Below are 17,312 nucleotides of genomic sequence, written 5' to 3' on the forward strand. Positions count from 1 at the left end.
ATGCAGTTCTCTTCTAAAATGGATTCATGTATATCATGCGAGATCTGTGTGTATGTCTGTGTGATGTTGTGCATATGAGTTTATGTGACTGTGTGCCGTTTTCTAGGTATGTATGTGTATTTTCATGCATGTTTGTACATACATGGGTGTATGCAAATCTGTGTGTGCCAATGTGTGTGGGTCTGTGTGTGAGTGCGCATGTGTGTATGTTAGTGCGCATGTGCGATCCCCCCAGCGGGGACAATCATCACGGCTCGTGCCCACAGTAGGCAGCCTTCCCCTGGGGGGCCGTGACTGAGGCCTGCCTGACGAGATGCTGCCTGACTGACTGTGGAACCTGGATGCTTTCCTCCTCCCCCAACACACAGACACATTCCACATGTGTGTAAACATGAATGCATAAATACAAAGATGCATGCACATAGAGTGTAATGTACATACTGTCGCAAGGAGCGTGCACGGTTACATATACACAAAGCTGCAAAAACACGCATTGCTGCACAAATGCAGATTCTCTAATGTACGCAAAGGTGCATGAAAAATAAACAGAAACCACATCTGCAACTCTACAACCAAACAGTAACATTCCCTCTTCTTTGTTCCTGTTCAAACCATCCTCTAGTTTTTTTCCTGGGAAAAGATCTGGCCAGGAACGTGTAAAACGCTGCCAGTCCTGCCTCAGTATGAGACTTGTTTTAGAAAGAAGGGAAGTGTGTGTGCTCAGTGTGCATCAGTGTGGGTGTGAGAATGTGTAGGTGTGTGACTTTTTCTATGCAGAATGTGTCAGCATGTGCTTATCAGGCTCTGTATGCACGCAAGTTGTCCCTACACAACCGCATGTGTGTGTCAGTATGTGTTGGCTACGTGCGCGCGTCCTGTCGGAGCATGTGTGCAGGTACATCTACTTGGCGTCCGTGTCTGACTGGGCCACAGTGTGTGAGGCCTGACGCTAAGCCGACATGACAGAAGCAAATAATGTCTGCTCCCGTTATCTTCTCTTCCCCCTCGGCCCCGCAGGAACCTTTTAAAGGGCCAAACACTGATGAAATCACACACACATACCAACGCACACACGCATGTATACAGTACGGATGCACACACCCACTGTGCATATACATACTGTGTTACACACGCGCACACAAATCTACAAAGTCCGAATGCAAGCCGCAAAGAGAAATCCAAACATCTGACGTAACCTCTCACAGTTGTGGACATATGAATGAGCTCCTGCACAAATCCATCATCTAAAACCTAAACAGGTACACAAAACAAACCATGTGTTCAATAATTTATTCACACAGAATAAATGTCACATCAAACGCACACACCCATACATTTACACAAATGTGACCTACTTCCTACAGCTATGACCTAATAGACCACCAAGGCGCAGCCTCTCCTCTGGCTCTCCTTCTGATGTTGAGGCTGCCTGTATTTCTGATTGAGGACATTAACCCATCTGCTCACTGGAAAATAACATTTATATACTATAACTCTGATTCATTTTCCTAGATTTTGGGTAGATGGAGTCTGTGTTGTACTTTTTCATTTTGTCAAACTGACACATGATGCTGTTGCATATGAATCAGGGTGACGGCAAGAGTCCGTATATAGAATTTGGGCTATAAAATGAGCAAATCCCATCACAGATGTTGTGTTTGGCCCACGCAGCCTCCAGAGAGCTCAACAGCAAAGTACAAAGCTACACCCACACTGCCCTGACACTGAACCTACACTAAGTCTTCAGAACTGTTAACTCTTTTTTTGTTAAATATGCACAGCTGTTCACTGCTTAACTATGAACAGTGCTGGAAAAGTATATAATTTTCTGATACTAAAACATATTAATGAATTACTGCTTTAAGTTGAATTTTATTAGAGAATAATGTACAAACATTTTTGACCTAAAATGCTAATATAGTGAGAGTGTATGCTAATTTGGAAAAAAACAAAATGTTAAAATATGCTTCTAAAAGTGCAAATATCTGATATTCATAACAAAGTATATCAGGATGTCTTGGCAAAACACAGGCAGTTTACAACACTTACATTGTTTCTAACACAGATTTTACCCAATATTTGAAAATATAAAGTATGTTTGAATAAACCCTGGATTCATGTTATCACTGCACTGAATCACAAATCCTACAACGAGCATCAAACCAAACGGTGCCTTGAGTGCATTCTTTCCATCAGCTCTCTTCCTGATCTCCCCTCTTCGGGGTCCTTCCTGACAGGCTATGTACTGTAGAAGGCTGTCCGTGCTGATGCCTGTATGTATGTACGCCGCTCTCCACCTGTCATCTCATATCTCTGCCTCCGCCTCCGTCAACCTGCTTCCAGCCCAGCAACCAGCCAACCAACCAGTACAAGCCTGTTGCTAGGGCAACGGCTATCTAGGGGATACTTCTTTTGTTTCTCACACCTCCTTTCCTTCATCCTTCTTTCTATCTCTTCCCTACTTTCACTCTTTCTTCCCCCTCCGCTATCTTTTTTGCCCATCGATATGTCTGTCAGCCTCTCTCCTCACATCTGTCTCACTCCCTTTCCCTCCCTCCCTCCTTCTGTCTCTCTTCTCTTGAACACAGACGGGTCGCTCTGATGCTACAGTACCTCTTACCTATAAATTCATAAAAAAAATGAAAAAACTGAGACTCCCCCTATAAAATTAATTGTGTCTGTACATGTATTAATAGGTGTAGACATCATCTCTCCCACTTCGACACAAATTCAAACAGTTACAGAACGGTCAGGACATTACATTTGGTTGTCACAGACAGTCTGTGCATCACTGCTGCCACTGGCATTTAAAGGTTCAGAGATAAAGCTAGGTCAGCCCAATGTGATCTTCCCTGCGTATTTTACTCAAGGGACTCTGGGTAGTGTGTGTGTGTGTGTGTGTGTGTGTGTGTGTGTGTGTGTGTGTGTGTGTGTGTGTGTGTGTGTGTGTGTAAGACTGCATACATGTATGTGTGTGTGCATGCTTTAATGTGTACATATCTTAATAATAGACAAGAATTACAGACTGCATCACTTGGCAAAAATTCTAAAACTGGAAACCAACATGGCTCTTAGTTTCTATTCCCCTGTCACAGCTTGTAATGCAGCACCTCATGAAAGCTGATTTTCATCTTCCATGCTTCTCAAGGCTGTGTTACTTATTGTGTGCTGCCCTCTACTGATCACACAGCAGAACATACACAGGGGAGAAAAACAAACAAGTGACAGTGGGATAGTAGGTAATAGTGCTGGGCGGTTTTAAGTTTCTGTATGAAATGAAATTTTCATAAAGCACCCTCCCATTGCAAAGCTGGAACAACTACTGTAACTCATTTATTTATTCTGCAATAGAACATTTGAGAAATATCTCTTTGAATACATAAATAGTATTTTATAGTAATTTTTAGTATTTTATTTCAGTTTATAGTGTTTATACAACTATTTTAAAATATTTTGCTTTGAAAAGGAAGCAAAGTTAAAGTTGTGTGCATATTTTTTATTTTTATTAAGAAAAACTGTTTCGGCTTACCTCTTCCAAATCTTTGTTATTATTATTGGGCCTCAAATGTTCAAAAAATCATGCACTGGCTCCACACTCCTGATATAGACTGGTGCCATTTTGAAGCTGCATCTTGCACTTCAACTTCTCTTAGAGCCCTGGTCACCTCCAGCTTTCCCATCTCTATCTCTCAATTCACCAACAATCCAGTAGTCATAAATACCCTCAAAATATGGTTTCAACTTAGCCGTAGCTTCGGGTTTAATAATCTTCTCCATCTAAGTCCCATACACAATAATCATCTTTTCCTCCCAGCTAGGTAAGACTCCGAATTTATTCTCTGGCAAAGACAAGGCATTTATAAATTTAGAGATATGTATATAAACAGTATTTTCACTAGCTTTGATGACTTGTCACATAAATTTAGCCTCCCTCGGTCTAGCCTGTTTCGATATTTCCAAGTCCGCCACTTCCTTCAGCATCATGATCCCAACTTTCCATATATACCATCACTTTCTGGTTTAGATGCTCTGTTAGAAACTACTTTCTGCTTTAAAAGACTTATTTCAAGAATCAACAACTGTATATCTTCTTTTAAAAATACAACTCTTGCAAAGATCAAGGCAGACTGGCTGGATGAGCTGGGAGAGGACTTGGAAGAAGACATTTGGGACAGCGCTCTACTAAGAGTGAATGACAGCACTTCGTGTGCCAAAATTAAGTATAATACAATTTAAGATCTTACATCGCAGCCACTACTCCAAAGCCAGACTTGCTAAAATATACCCTAACACAGATGCAAGCTGCGACAGGTGTCGAAACACTCCTGCCGACCTAACCCATATGTTTTGGTCGTGCTCAGCCCTAGCATCCTATTGGTCTGCGATCTTTAAAACAGTGTCAGAAGCTCTTAATATTGACCTACAACCCAACGCAGTAATGGCCATATTTGGTACTACAGACAGAAGATATTCTACAATAAGGAAAATACATAAAAACATCATTGCTTTTACAACACTGCTTGCACACAGAAGAATTTTATTACAATGGAAATCTAAAACTCCACCTAGTGTGTCTCTGTGGTTTAATGACCTAATGCAATTCCCCTGTTAGAGAAAATAAAATACACTCTCAGGGGGTCCAGGGACAAATTCTTTTCTGTCTGGGATCTAGTGCTGAAATACTTGGGTAAACTTAAGACTGTGCCCACTTAGCAGCCCTCTAGCATTTACAGTTGTGATATTCATATATAGTGTGTAGTACACAACTTCAACAATGGTGAGCCTATGTTTGTATGTGTGTTTTTTCTTTTATTATATATTTTTTTAATTATTATTACCTTTTTTAGTATTATTATTATCATTATTGTTATTATTATTATTATTATTATTATTATTATTGTTACTATTATTATCCTTTCTACTTTCTGGATGGATGTCCTATGTGTTCTGGGGGGGGCAATAATTCATACACAATAATGATGTGAGCATCGGTCCAAAGTTCTTTTGTGAATGTTGTATCTATGTACATATCCTGTACTATCAGTGCTCAATAAAAATACAATTTAAATTTTTTTTAAAAAAGAAAAACTGTTTCATGCATTCTGATTCCTTCATATATTGATTTGTGGGGCCAAAAAGCCTTCAGTATATATGTGATAAAGATTTTAGGTCATACCACCCAGCACTAGTTGGTAATTTGATTTAACTTACAATAAAATTAAAAATCTACAATATATACAGTAAGTGACTGAATTAGATGAATGATTCCACAGTAGCTTCACATTATTTAAGCCGAATTCACAGCACTCAGTGATTCAGTTTGAAGAATAAGTGCTCTGGTAAAATGATTCTGACAAAAAGATGTCATAAAATGTAATAAGGTGCATGCAGCATTTTACAGGCTCAAGGTAATCTCTTTAACAGATAGCAGATGACCAAGAACTGATGCCAATTTGGTGCAAATTGTATTTTGGTCTGGGAACAGTGGGATTAAGAAACAAAGTGTGTAAACAAAGGTGAGTTTGATTTGGTAATTTCCTGTCCTCTCTACTGTCTACACACCAATACAGGGGATAAAACAGGCCTTTTCATTTGGATATGTCAAAGGTATAAATGATCAAAGAAAAAAAGAGTTTCAGAGTCCTGGTATTGTTAATGCTGACTCACTGTCATGCTGAATAGAGCTGAGCCATCATTAATGTTATTAGTATCACCTGTGTTTGTCAGACTCTCCACTGTATATTCACTGGAACGGGGTAATTAGTGGAAATAGTTTCAGATGTGTGATATAGAAATACCACTAGAACAATATACTGAATCGTGCATTTTACAGTCTTGTCAAATTTTTGTTAAAATCCTCAACAATAACTGTTTCAAAGAATCTGTTGCAGTACAGTAAATCTGGTCAAATTTACATTAAAACTGCAATAGGTGACAAACGGACAGTATATACGCTACTGTATTAATTAATACATGGTTGCTATTAACTGAACCTCTTGAAATATCATATTTTAAATGTAATTACACAATATTACATTAGTGTGACACATATCTTACACGGTGAAAGATTTGAACTTTTAGAAATTATTGAAATGATATGAGCCATAGAAATCTGCCCTAACACTGAATTCTATGTTCTTAAACCCCTGGACCAGGTCAAGTTAAATCTGTTATTAGCTCTGCTAAGCTTATGCTGACACATCTATTTCATCAAGACACTTCTTACACTATGGATGCAGCTGACCTTCAAAACCCAAGCTTATGTTTATGTAAATAGTTACTTTGTTTTAAGGCTTGTCTCCCTTATGTGTCACAATTTAAGCAAAGAGAGACGTGAAGAAAAAAAGACAACAGAACTGAATCAATAAGTTGATTAATTGATTGTTAGAAAATCAACTTTGATAACTACTTAATAGATTACGTTTTTATGCAATTTTTTTTATCACAGCACATATTATAGGTGGCAGGTGTTTGTATACGTGTGTATGTGAGTGTGTATCCTTGAGTGTGTGTTTGTCTTCCTGCTGTGAATACCTGAGAACCTGAATGTCTATCATTCTTTTCCTCCTCAGCAATGAGGGTGAGAATGAGGCTAAAGGTGAATGCCGCTGCGTGGATAAGGCACCAAGTTCCCACAAAATCACCCAAAGTGCAAAAGTATTGTTTAAATTCATCATATTTTAACCTGAGGTGTAACAGGATTATGATCTTTGACATATTTTTAATAATTCGCCTTGTAGAAGTTAAGTAATGAACTGAATTATATTTCAGTTCATTACTTATTTGAACATATTAACAAACAGTTAAAGGAATGCCTGTCCTTCACTATGTGGTTATGTGCCTGTTGTAAAAGACTAAAATTAGTCACCTGTGAGGATGTTCTCAGCCTTGACTTTGACTTGCACCTCCAGTGAGTGCTTGGAGGTGTAAGTGATCTCAGCGGTGACGTGGGCGACCTCGCCAATGAACACGGGGGACAGGAACTCTGTCTTCTCCACCCGAACCAGAGCTGCCAAACAGCGGTCCTACAGAGGAGAAACAGACAAACCTTAAACATATGAGATTTAAAACATTAATATATCAGCAAACAACTATTAGCTATGTAAAGATACTCTCTCTTTGCTTTGTTTACATTGCTGGTCTGCTCTGAGTGCAGCTGAGTAAAGAGACAGTGAATTAAAGATTTATTTCGACTAAAGCAGCGTGTATTGTTGGAACAGTTGAAAGAGTAACAAAATCTTACTTCAATTACCGTTCCTGTCTATGCAGGCAGGCGGCGAGCAATTTTAAGTTTTTTTCTGGTTGAACAAAAGATCTTTGTAGGGATCCTTTCTTTAATATTAGCATGGCAAAAAAATAAGCACTCTTACTGGACATACTTCGACTGGCATTTTTGTCAAGGATTAACGTTAGCTTATGTTGCACCATTACAGCCCTGCATTATTTTTGCATCTAACTCTGTAAATTACGGGTTTATTTTGACCAAACCAGCATTGATGATTGTAGAAAAGACAAAATCTGTTTTGGTGAATTTTATTTGGTTGTTTTTTAGAGATACTGGTACATTAGTGCAACATCCAGTGACAAGTGAATTTTCTCTATATAACTTTTAAACACATATCATACACACATTCACAACACCAAACGAAAGTACACACTGACTTTCATCACCCTCTACTGATGGCCAGTACAGGAAGCAACAGCATTAACAAGCATTAATAAAAAACCCTAAGTAAATATCCTAATCTTATATTTACATTTAAAATATAGTCTTGTTTTGAATATGGATTGGATTATCTAGTGTTGACTATTCATGGCTGTTTGACAAGTAAATAGTAAACTGAAATATTGACCTGATGAGGGTGACAGAGGAAAAGTATCAACAAGGTCATATTCTCTGGAGTTGTGAATATCTGTACCAAAGTTCATGGCAATCACCTTACAGTTGGAAAAACATTTTACTCAAAACCAAAAAGGTCAACCTCATGGTGACGCGAGAGGAAAATCCAGGGAATCACCAAAGTCATTCAGAAACATTGTCTGGGGAAAAAGATATTTCACTTTGGACAGTGTTGGACAGACAACACTGCCATGGCTACAGCCACTGTAGCCAGTCAGCATGGTGGTTCAATAGTCAACATTGTCCCAACATCAAGACTGCAGGTTTAAAATCTGATTTTGAGTTTAAAGGTACCATGATGTCTGTAATAGATAAAAACACACAACATATGTGCAAATTTTACAATCAGCAAGAAATCAAAAGACGGGCAGGTACAGAGGAAACTTAGATCTTAAGCACAGACGTGACAGCCTACTGTTTCAGTAAAACACATTGTGAGGAAATACAATACAACTGATTATGAAGAGATATTTCTTCTGTAATTCTGTATTTTGTTGGTTCACACACAGTGTTTTTATGTGAAGTGTAAACTGATAAACTGTTCACAAAAAGGGAGGTTTCAAAAAATCTATGATTTTTACTGTTTTTACGTAAAGCACGTTGATTTGCACTAACTTGTATGTAGGAAAGGTGCTATATAAATAAAGTTTGATTGATTGATTGAGATGGTACCACCGACTGAAATGTAACATAACCATTAAACATAAATCATAGAACTGGAATTTGATATGAAAACACAGAGATCATTTAAATGTATAAATACTGCACAGTATACTATTCTATTAATTAACTAGCTCAGAAGCTTAAAGTTAACAGTTTCATTCTTTATTACAATAGTTCAATGTGTCTTTAATGTGGTGGAGTTAAACCAAAAATGTGTTTGTCTTATCTGAACAGTGAAATCGGACATAGCAAAATTTGATCACATAGTTCTAGCAGGCGAGATCACAATCAAATGAAGTCAAAAGCAGGCTAAAGTTCACCAGGTGAAAAGTAAAGCTAAGACAGTGAGCAGGAAAAAAAATCTGGGCGAGGCAACAGTGAATAAAAACCACATTAATGCATGATTAATGCTAAATAAGCTGTTACATACTGTAAATACACACGGTGAATTTGTCATGGTTTTCATAAATGTATCTCAAATTAAATAAGTGAATACATTTAATGCTGCAAACATTGTGTGTTAATAAACATTTTATGTTCTATAAACAGTGTTTTCTAAAAGCTTCTAAATTCCTTAAAGCAATGACCCATCCAAAGCTTTTTTTGAGAAACAACCAGATTATTTTTCCCTTTTAATGTTCTTCATCTGCTCAATTTTCCTTTGTTCCATATTAATAAAAGAAGATGTTAATGTAAGTAATGATAATAATGTCTTTCTTTCTTAAGCAGTTCACATTTATTGTGCGACACAGACAATTTCTGCACTGCAGACTATTATGCACATTATATCTTAGTCTGTTTATTCCCGTGTTGAAGAGGAATATTAAGGAGTAAGTAAAGGACAAAAGTTTGATTTCAAATATTTTGCTGCTAAAATTAACCATATAACATGACGATATTTACCCATAGCAGTACAATAAAATACTGCTTAAATATGATTTAAGAGTAGGCTCTGAAAGTAGTTAGGGTCTCTTACCCCATTCTGTGTGTTGCAGTGGCGCGTGCCGATGATGCATCCAGCTTCCTCAATCATCTTGAGGATGATGCCGCCGTGGACGTTGCCCACAATGTTGGCGTCGTTTGGCCGCATGATCCTGCAGTAAAGAGAAGATTAGTTAGCGTGACGGATCTGATGGTACGACTGTCATCCTGTTAAAAAATATTACACTGTTGATCAAAAAAAGGGGAGAACCTGACCAGCTGTGCTAACGGATCATTTAAAAATACAGGAAAGAGCCAACATCTTAAGTCTCAGGCAGTGGCTGGCAGAGGAGGTGTGCCACTGAGCCGCATTTCAATTAACTGACACATTTAGTTATTAATTTATTCAGTGGACTGACTGATATTTAGTTGAGGCAGCTTTAATGTATGTTGAAACCTCATCTGTAAAAAAGAAAGAAATCTGATATAATTGTTGGCAAGAGGCCAGCAGAACTATACAAACATGCTGCTGTGATGTGCTTCCAGATAGTCAGTGTTTGTATGGTGTGCTAAATACCGCTTTTACTGTTTGGATATTTTCTAATTCTAAAGTATGTAAAGCATGTAAATAAGTCATTTTTGACTCCAGCCTAGCCTCTCCATGTCTATCTGATGACTACATTCAGTATCAGTGACGGTGCAGAATGTGGTCGTGTACATCAGCTGATCCCAGTTCCTCTGTGTGTGGGTTGAACTAGTCTTACCAGTTACAATCTCATCAGGCGCAAACACATAAGGAATGCACCATTGAGATCTGACTAATCGTGTGAATCAAAGCTTTACAGAAGCGTGTAAGTAAGTGTGTGTGTGTGTGTGTGTGTGTGTGTGTGTGTGTGTGTGTGTGTGTGAGTGAGTGTGTCTGTGTGCAATAAAAAGCAACATCTTGACAGCATGGGCAGTCCCTTATTTTACAAAAATGTGATTGTTTTAACAGAACTGATTGAGCAATAGTGATTGAATTAAATTAAATCAATAATTAATCATCGGGAGATTACTACTGATGCCATGTTAAAACGATTAATGTCCCTTGTTTATATGAATTAAAGAGTACAGATCACTTTCCATAAAAACAGTCTGAGTTCCTTTTAAACATTTAGGGAAATTTACAATTGCAACACTAAGTAACAGTTCACAGGAACCAAGAACAGAGCAGGAGCACAACACGACACTGTTGTATCATACATAGTAACCAGAAAATAAATGAGTAACTCCTGTATATTGCAAACAACAATAAACAACAATCAAAACGTTTAACAAAAGTAAATTTTTCGTATTAGTAGTATTTTTAGTATTCTTGTATGACTCGTCAATTTTTCGAAAAAAGTGTGTGTGAGGGGAAGAGAGAGAGAGAGAGAGAGCGAACCAGACAGAGTCTCCTGTATATTCAGCATCACTGAGTGTGTGTGTGTGCTTCAGAGAAGAACTACCTGCTGAGTTGAGCTTTAGGGCCCTGCTGAGCTCCTGCCTCCCAACCAGCCCCGACATCTCTGCTGACTTGCTGATTTTGACTCGCTTGGCGTTTCTCCACCACCACCGCTGTCCTATCCACTTCATCTACTGCCTTGCTGCTCCGAGGCCTAAAGCAACGCATCTTTGCACTCTAACTTGTCTCTCAGTCTTACTCTCTAACTTCCCTTCTGTATGATCTCTTCATTCACATCTTCTGAGATTTTGGGCCTTGACATTGATGCCGGGCGTGACGTCATGCAGCTGACCCCGCCTTAGCTGTCACAACTGGTCAAACTGGATCTCAACACACCTGCTAATTCCCAGACAGACAGCAGTTAACGAATAAAATCTGCCATCATCACATGTAGGTTTGTGTGCCACAGCTCATAGGTAGAATAAGAAATATCTTAATAACACACGAGGCACCCTTAAGAGTTATAAAAATGTTGTTTCTGTTGAGTCAGAATGTGCATTTTCTCTCCGAAAATCTATCCCTGATTGCTAAATTTATAAAAACATATCTCAAAGGGATTTTTCTTCAGCAATAACAAATAAATGTAGAATTAGATCAATAGTTATAATACCAGACCAAGATTTTAGAAATACTCCACTGGCGGACAAACAAAGAGGATAACACTAAAGCCGCTAAAGCTAAAACCACTGATAATGAAGAAGGGGAACAGAAAAAAACAATAATAATAATAATAATAATATTAATAGTAATAAAAGTTATTTATCACTGTGGTATGAGGTCTTGTCTGGGTAGTTAAAAGTAACCAGAAACAAGGATGAGTATCGAGAACCGGTACTAAGTAGCAAGTAGTATCAATAAGAGTATCAATAATTATCGGTATCTATAAGCAGTATCAATATCAATATTGGTAGCAACAAAATCCTATTGATACCCATCCCTAGCCAGCAACATGGATTAGATAGAATTAGGGTACAACTATGTATATATAACTTATAATACATATAAAGAATATACAGGTCAGGGTGTGCAGACTGTCATTGACTGTGTTCTCTCACATTAATTCTCATTGGTTCCATCTGGACAGGCTCCACCAATAAGATACAGCTTACATTTCGATCCTGATTAACAGATGTAAATCACACATCTCTTATTCACACTTTCCCTGCTGTTCAAGACTATTCCCTCATTGGACCTCTGTTGTTGAGACTTTTACAGAGATATCTGGAATACAATTTGAACCCTCCTCTAGCAGCAGGTTTTGGTGTTGCCCAAAAGGAATTATCTTTACCCGAACAACGGGCCGATTCAGTAGTGTTTGCTTCTCTTGTGGCTAGACGCCTAATTCTGTTAAATAGGAAGCAAGAATCAACAGCATCACATATTCAGTGGATTAGAGATCTTATGCACTTTCTACACATAGAAAAAATAGAGAATACTCTCGAGGCTCAACTGACAGGTTCAGGCAGCTTATCTTGTGTAGACAAACTAACACTGTGCTCCGTCCCATAAGCATAAGATATAGCTGGGCTTCTGTTGGACTGTACAAGCTCCATTACATCTGGACTTGGATCATTTGGATGGATGTTTTATTATTATTTTTTCTATTATCCAATGTTGTAACATTATCTTGTTTCCTTTTGTTATGACCACTAAAACTAATATGCTTTGTAATACTCTCAGAAAAGGTAACATTTTCTCCTTCCTGTCACTTTCCTGGAATAGCCCTACTGATTCAATGTTTTTGCGCAATCTAAAATATTTAAAATACATAAAGTTTAAAAAACAAAAATACATATATATAGCTTACAACCAACTGAAAAGGCATAGTACTGCCATGAACAGATGCATAAACCACAATCAAAATATTCTTGCTGCCTAATGAAACAAACACAAAATCTTTTACCTTTGCCAAGAAGCACAAAGGCCAAAACTGTGAATTAGCCTCGGAAAAGTACATCTTGGTGCCATTTCTGTCCCGAGTCCCATCAGTAAGAACACGGTAATGCACAAAGAACTGACTGGGTTGGAGGGAATTCTGCATCACAAACAGGATCAAACCATCTTTTACACAGGCAATCCTACATTACCAGGTACGACAGGTATTTGTCAAACACCAACAATTAATTGTATCTACACAAACGTAAAACACACACCTCCAGCCCACTTACACATTATTACATGTTTGCACATCCTGAGGAAATACATTATATTCGCATGTTAGACGTTTATCTGATGCTCTCTCAACCAAATCAACTTGCAAGCGAGCAGACTAAGCTTAAACCTAAATTACCACATTAGTAAGCAAGCAGTAGTAAGAAGATGTCAAAGTAAGTCACAGCCCCAATAATATTCTAGTGATCCGAGGTGTGCAGAGAAGAGAGGTTGAGACTTCATCTGGACCAGTCAAGGTTTATGGTAGAGCTAATCGAGTTATATTCAAAGCCAAAACAAAAAGATAATACAATATAAACAATGTAAAACATTTCCAAATGTACTGTTAAACTACTGATGAGGATATCTTAGGGCTCAGAGATGATAAATCCTGTTTATTTTCATTACATTGGCCCCTCACTTGTGTAAAATCATGTGAAGATTTTCTCATTACAGTGGTAAACTGAAATCTACTATGAATCTAGAACACTGTTAGGTAACGTTTCACAAGTAGAGCGGGACATTGAGAGTAGGCTAGTTTAAGTTAGCTAAGCTGAATACTGTCATCCTGTTCACAGCCATGGGTTTGAGAAAGTGGTTCAGTGGCTGGACAGCACTAAGTTCACAGCCAACGGTTGACGATCACTTTTTTTGAGCCGTCAGTATCATCGGCTACTACTAGCCCTCCGCTTAATGCTACATCCTGCCAGGCTAACATGCTGTTGAAACTGACACCCCTGTGGATGCTTTAGGAGAAGACGAGCAGTGTACTTGGGAGTAAGAAGAGATGTTTTCTTGCTGCCAGGTACCAGAGGAGGGACTGGTTGGAGTACTCCATGAAAGCGAATACAGCTTTCTGGCATTTTGATGCATTTCAGTCAATGTAAAATGTGTGTGTCCTTGTGTTTTTGTTCCAATTATTAGGAATGCCACAAGAATGCATTGTTTTTCTGATATTTTTCTTTAAATTTCCTCTTGAGGAGAGAACACCCAGTGGATTCGTTATCTTTATGCACAACTACGTTGCCACTTTCCAGTAATTTGGTTCCCCCCTTTGTATATTTGCTCTCGCTCTGACACTGAAGGAGAGTCAAGACACAGCGATGACCAGGCCATTTGAGAACTGGATGTCTATGTATGGCAGGGTGGCTGAGGTTGTTAGGTTGTTTGAATTTGACGTAAGCAGCTGAGAGCAGCCAACAGAGAGAGCGTAGGAGGAGAGAGAGAGAGGCAGGGGAGGGTGTGGAGTGGCTAAAAACGACGTAGGTTGCAGGGTTTTTTTTGCAGGTGCATAATGAATGTTTTGGGAGAGAGCTACAGTGGTCCAGAAAGTGGGTCATTGGCAATAAGCTCGACAGAGTCCCAGGTTAGGAACCTTTTCATTTTGACTCAGCAAAGCAGAGTGGAGGAGAGTTAAAGGGAAAATGCACACAAATGTCCAACGAAAGACTTGTTGAAAGACATTTAAAAATATCCCATATTTTGAGGCCAGGGTTATTTTTACCATTATTTCTGCAAATAATTCATGTTTCTGATTAAACTACAATGGAGTTACACTGGAAAAATAGAAATAAGACACAACATTTCACATATCGACATTAAACAATCAAACAGTGAGAAGGGCACCAATGTCTCTAACCACTTTATCCAAAGAGAAGCGTAGCCTCAACACTGCAGCCTCAAGATATCTTATATATATATATCACTGACAAAACCATATAAATATACAACCTAACAGACTAACTGACAAATATTTGCATACACACCCACCATCACCTGTTCATACCGTTTGAACTGAAGGTAAAAGTCACTGCAGGAAGAGTAGAAGTTATTTTCTGACAAACATGAAGCAGGTTCAAGGAAATAGATAGAAAAGAAAAAGAACAACATGCTACAACTGTGTACAGTTTCTGTTCAGATGTTGTGTGGGAGAGTTCATCATGTTAATATGTAACTATAATACAGCATATAAACTGTTGTGTCATTTAAAGGCTTGAACAGAAAAATCCCATAAAGTCAAAAAGGCTTCTAAGCTTCCACTCAGGCCAGAATCTTCCACCTCTTTAATTACAACATAATACAGTTTATTGCACATACAGTGTATTCAGCCTATCTACAGGCTGTAAGTAAAAACCCTCAGGTTATGACTGACTGATAAGGACATGTTATTCTTTACATAGGATAACAGAACATTTTTTTCAAACTCACTTGGATATTACCACCAAACAGGTTTCACTGTTCATTTTACATGAGTTAAAAAAAGTGTAATACACTCAGATTTAAGAGCCAGATGCCATGACATGCTTATGGGGATTTCTTACAGGAGGTAACTGATGGGATTATGTGATTTTACTAATATTTAGGGCAAAATCAGATGACAAATTCAACAGAAGATTCTACTTTCAGGGTCTCTAATGAAGACAGCATTCACTAAGATCCATATCTGAGCATAAAACGTGTCAATAGTGGCTAAATAAAGCAGACCTTCAATGAATGCAACTGACAATAAAACCGATATTAATAACATGGAAAGTCATAGAGCTCATTCTTATGCTGCTGTTTGAGAGAATTTAAAACTATATTTAAACAAGTTCAAGCATAATATTTAGGCAACTGAGAGAACAAGTTCAATGAGGGGTCATTTTCACCTGATCTGACGGGGGTTTGGCGAGGCAGCACGGTGCAGACCTGTCAATGGTGCAGACAGAGCACTGTTGCACTGTGACTAAGCTATATGGCTCCACCCAAGGGCGATGACGAGTACAACAAACCCAGCACGCTGCTGGGAAAAGGAAACCAATTAATTGCAAAGGCATTTTAATAGATAGCAGCAGTCATTCTCACTGCATCACACCGCCGGTTGTTTGCTCTCTCTGTTCTTCCCTCTGGTTGTTATTGTCTTCAAGGAAATAAACAAGGGATCCGCTTCATGCGATTTACGGACACAGTCCAGACAAAATATTTACATGAGCCAAATGATTCCTTCCTACGCTGTAAACTCAAACTTTTATTGGAGTTTCGGTGAAATGATGGCGACCTTAATGTGCCCTTGGTAGTTTCAGCGCGTCCTACCGGCGCTAACCGCTTTGAGGTCATCACAGACGACATGCTACATAGATGGTCCGCAGCTCCGCCGGCAGTAGCCCATTGTTTTAGGCGAAATACCCCGAAAACACGCCGTTTGATTCGTCATAAAGTAGCCCAGATTAAACATGGTCTAGCACCGGCACAACGCCGGGCAGTGGCGTCCTGCGTGTTAAGGCGGATTATCGGGGTTATCATCCTGTGAGAGCAACGTCGCCGGTAGCCAGCCGCGCTCCTCGTCATTTGTCCATCAACAGCACGTTATTAGCATGTGCAGGTTGCTAGCACATGTGTTAATGTGTCCTATTAAAACGTCCTTACCTGCATAATTGAAGGGAGGAAGCCGCCTCGCGCGCCTGCGGTACCGACATGGTGGTGATGGTGATAAGGTCTCGGGGGTTTGTTGGTCTCGTGTTGCAGCGAGATCTCTGTGATGTGAAGGGGAATCAGGCTCCTCCGGTGTCCGCCGGCTGCTCTGGTCACAGTCTCTTTGAAAAATGACTCATGTGGAGGAAAAGTACTAAACCCAAACAGGATGTTGTATGTAACGTGGGTTAACGGTAAATATTGTTCATTCAAAAGTGTCTTAAAAATACGATGCGCTTATATTACAGGATGAAGTAAACCATAAAACAGTCATTTCGCTTACATGATGCAGTGGCCGGTGTCTTTCGAGGAGGTAAATGGAAAAGACATGATTGTGCAATAGAAATAGAAACCATGACCATGTCGATACCCAGAACCGTCGGAGGGGGGCAGCAGAGACCACATTTACTCCACTACACCAGAGTTTGGTGTCACCTGTTGGGGGCGCGTTTGACCACAGGATGCATCCTGGAGTCACTGACTAACGGTTTTTATTCTGTTGAAATCTGTGCGACAGATGTGTCACCAGGTCTTTGCTCGTTAAACAGACAAGTATTTCCATATAAGGAAAACATGACATCATATTTGCTGCACAAAGGTTCAGTTCAAAGTCTGCTAAAGATCTCTGGTTCTCACGAGCCTACTGTTGGAAGGACGCCGCCTTAAAACACATTATGTTGCCTTTATAAGGAACAGTAGTTTTGTGTGTGTGTGTGTGTGTGTGTGTGTGTGTGTGTGTGTGTG

General features: G+C 39.0%; 1 protein-coding gene across 5 annotated transcripts in view; it reads right to left on the minus strand.

The window, feature by feature from the left end:
• The window catches only part of acot7 (acyl-CoA thioesterase 7), a 57,649-nt gene extending 40,746 nt beyond the window's left edge, over positions 1-16,903 (minus strand). For 2 of the 5 annotated variants that reach the window (XM_051426800.1, XM_051426798.1), the window contains exons 1-3: positions 16,524-16,895; positions 9,540-9,657; positions 6,869-7,025 (exon numbers count right to left, since the gene is read on the minus strand). In XM_051426800.1, the coding sequence (XP_051282760.1) occupies positions 6,869-7,025; positions 9,540-9,657; positions 16,524-16,573 (325 nt within the window). In that variant the 5' untranslated portion in view covers positions 16,574-16,895. Of the gene's footprint in view, positions 1-6,868; positions 7,026-9,539; positions 9,658-10,971; positions 11,210-16,523 lie in introns of those variants that run through there. The other 3 variants (XM_051426799.1, XM_051426796.1, XM_051426797.1) reach the window with 3 other exon arrangements.
• Between the last annotated feature and the right edge of the window lie 409 nt (positions 16,904-17,312).

This window comes from Dicentrarchus labrax, unplaced genomic scaffold, assembly GCF_905237075.1.
Source record: "Dicentrarchus labrax unplaced genomic scaffold, dlabrax2021, whole genome shotgun sequence".
In the NCBI taxonomy this organism is placed as follows: domain Eukaryota; kingdom Metazoa; phylum Chordata; class Actinopteri; family Moronidae; genus Dicentrarchus; species Dicentrarchus labrax.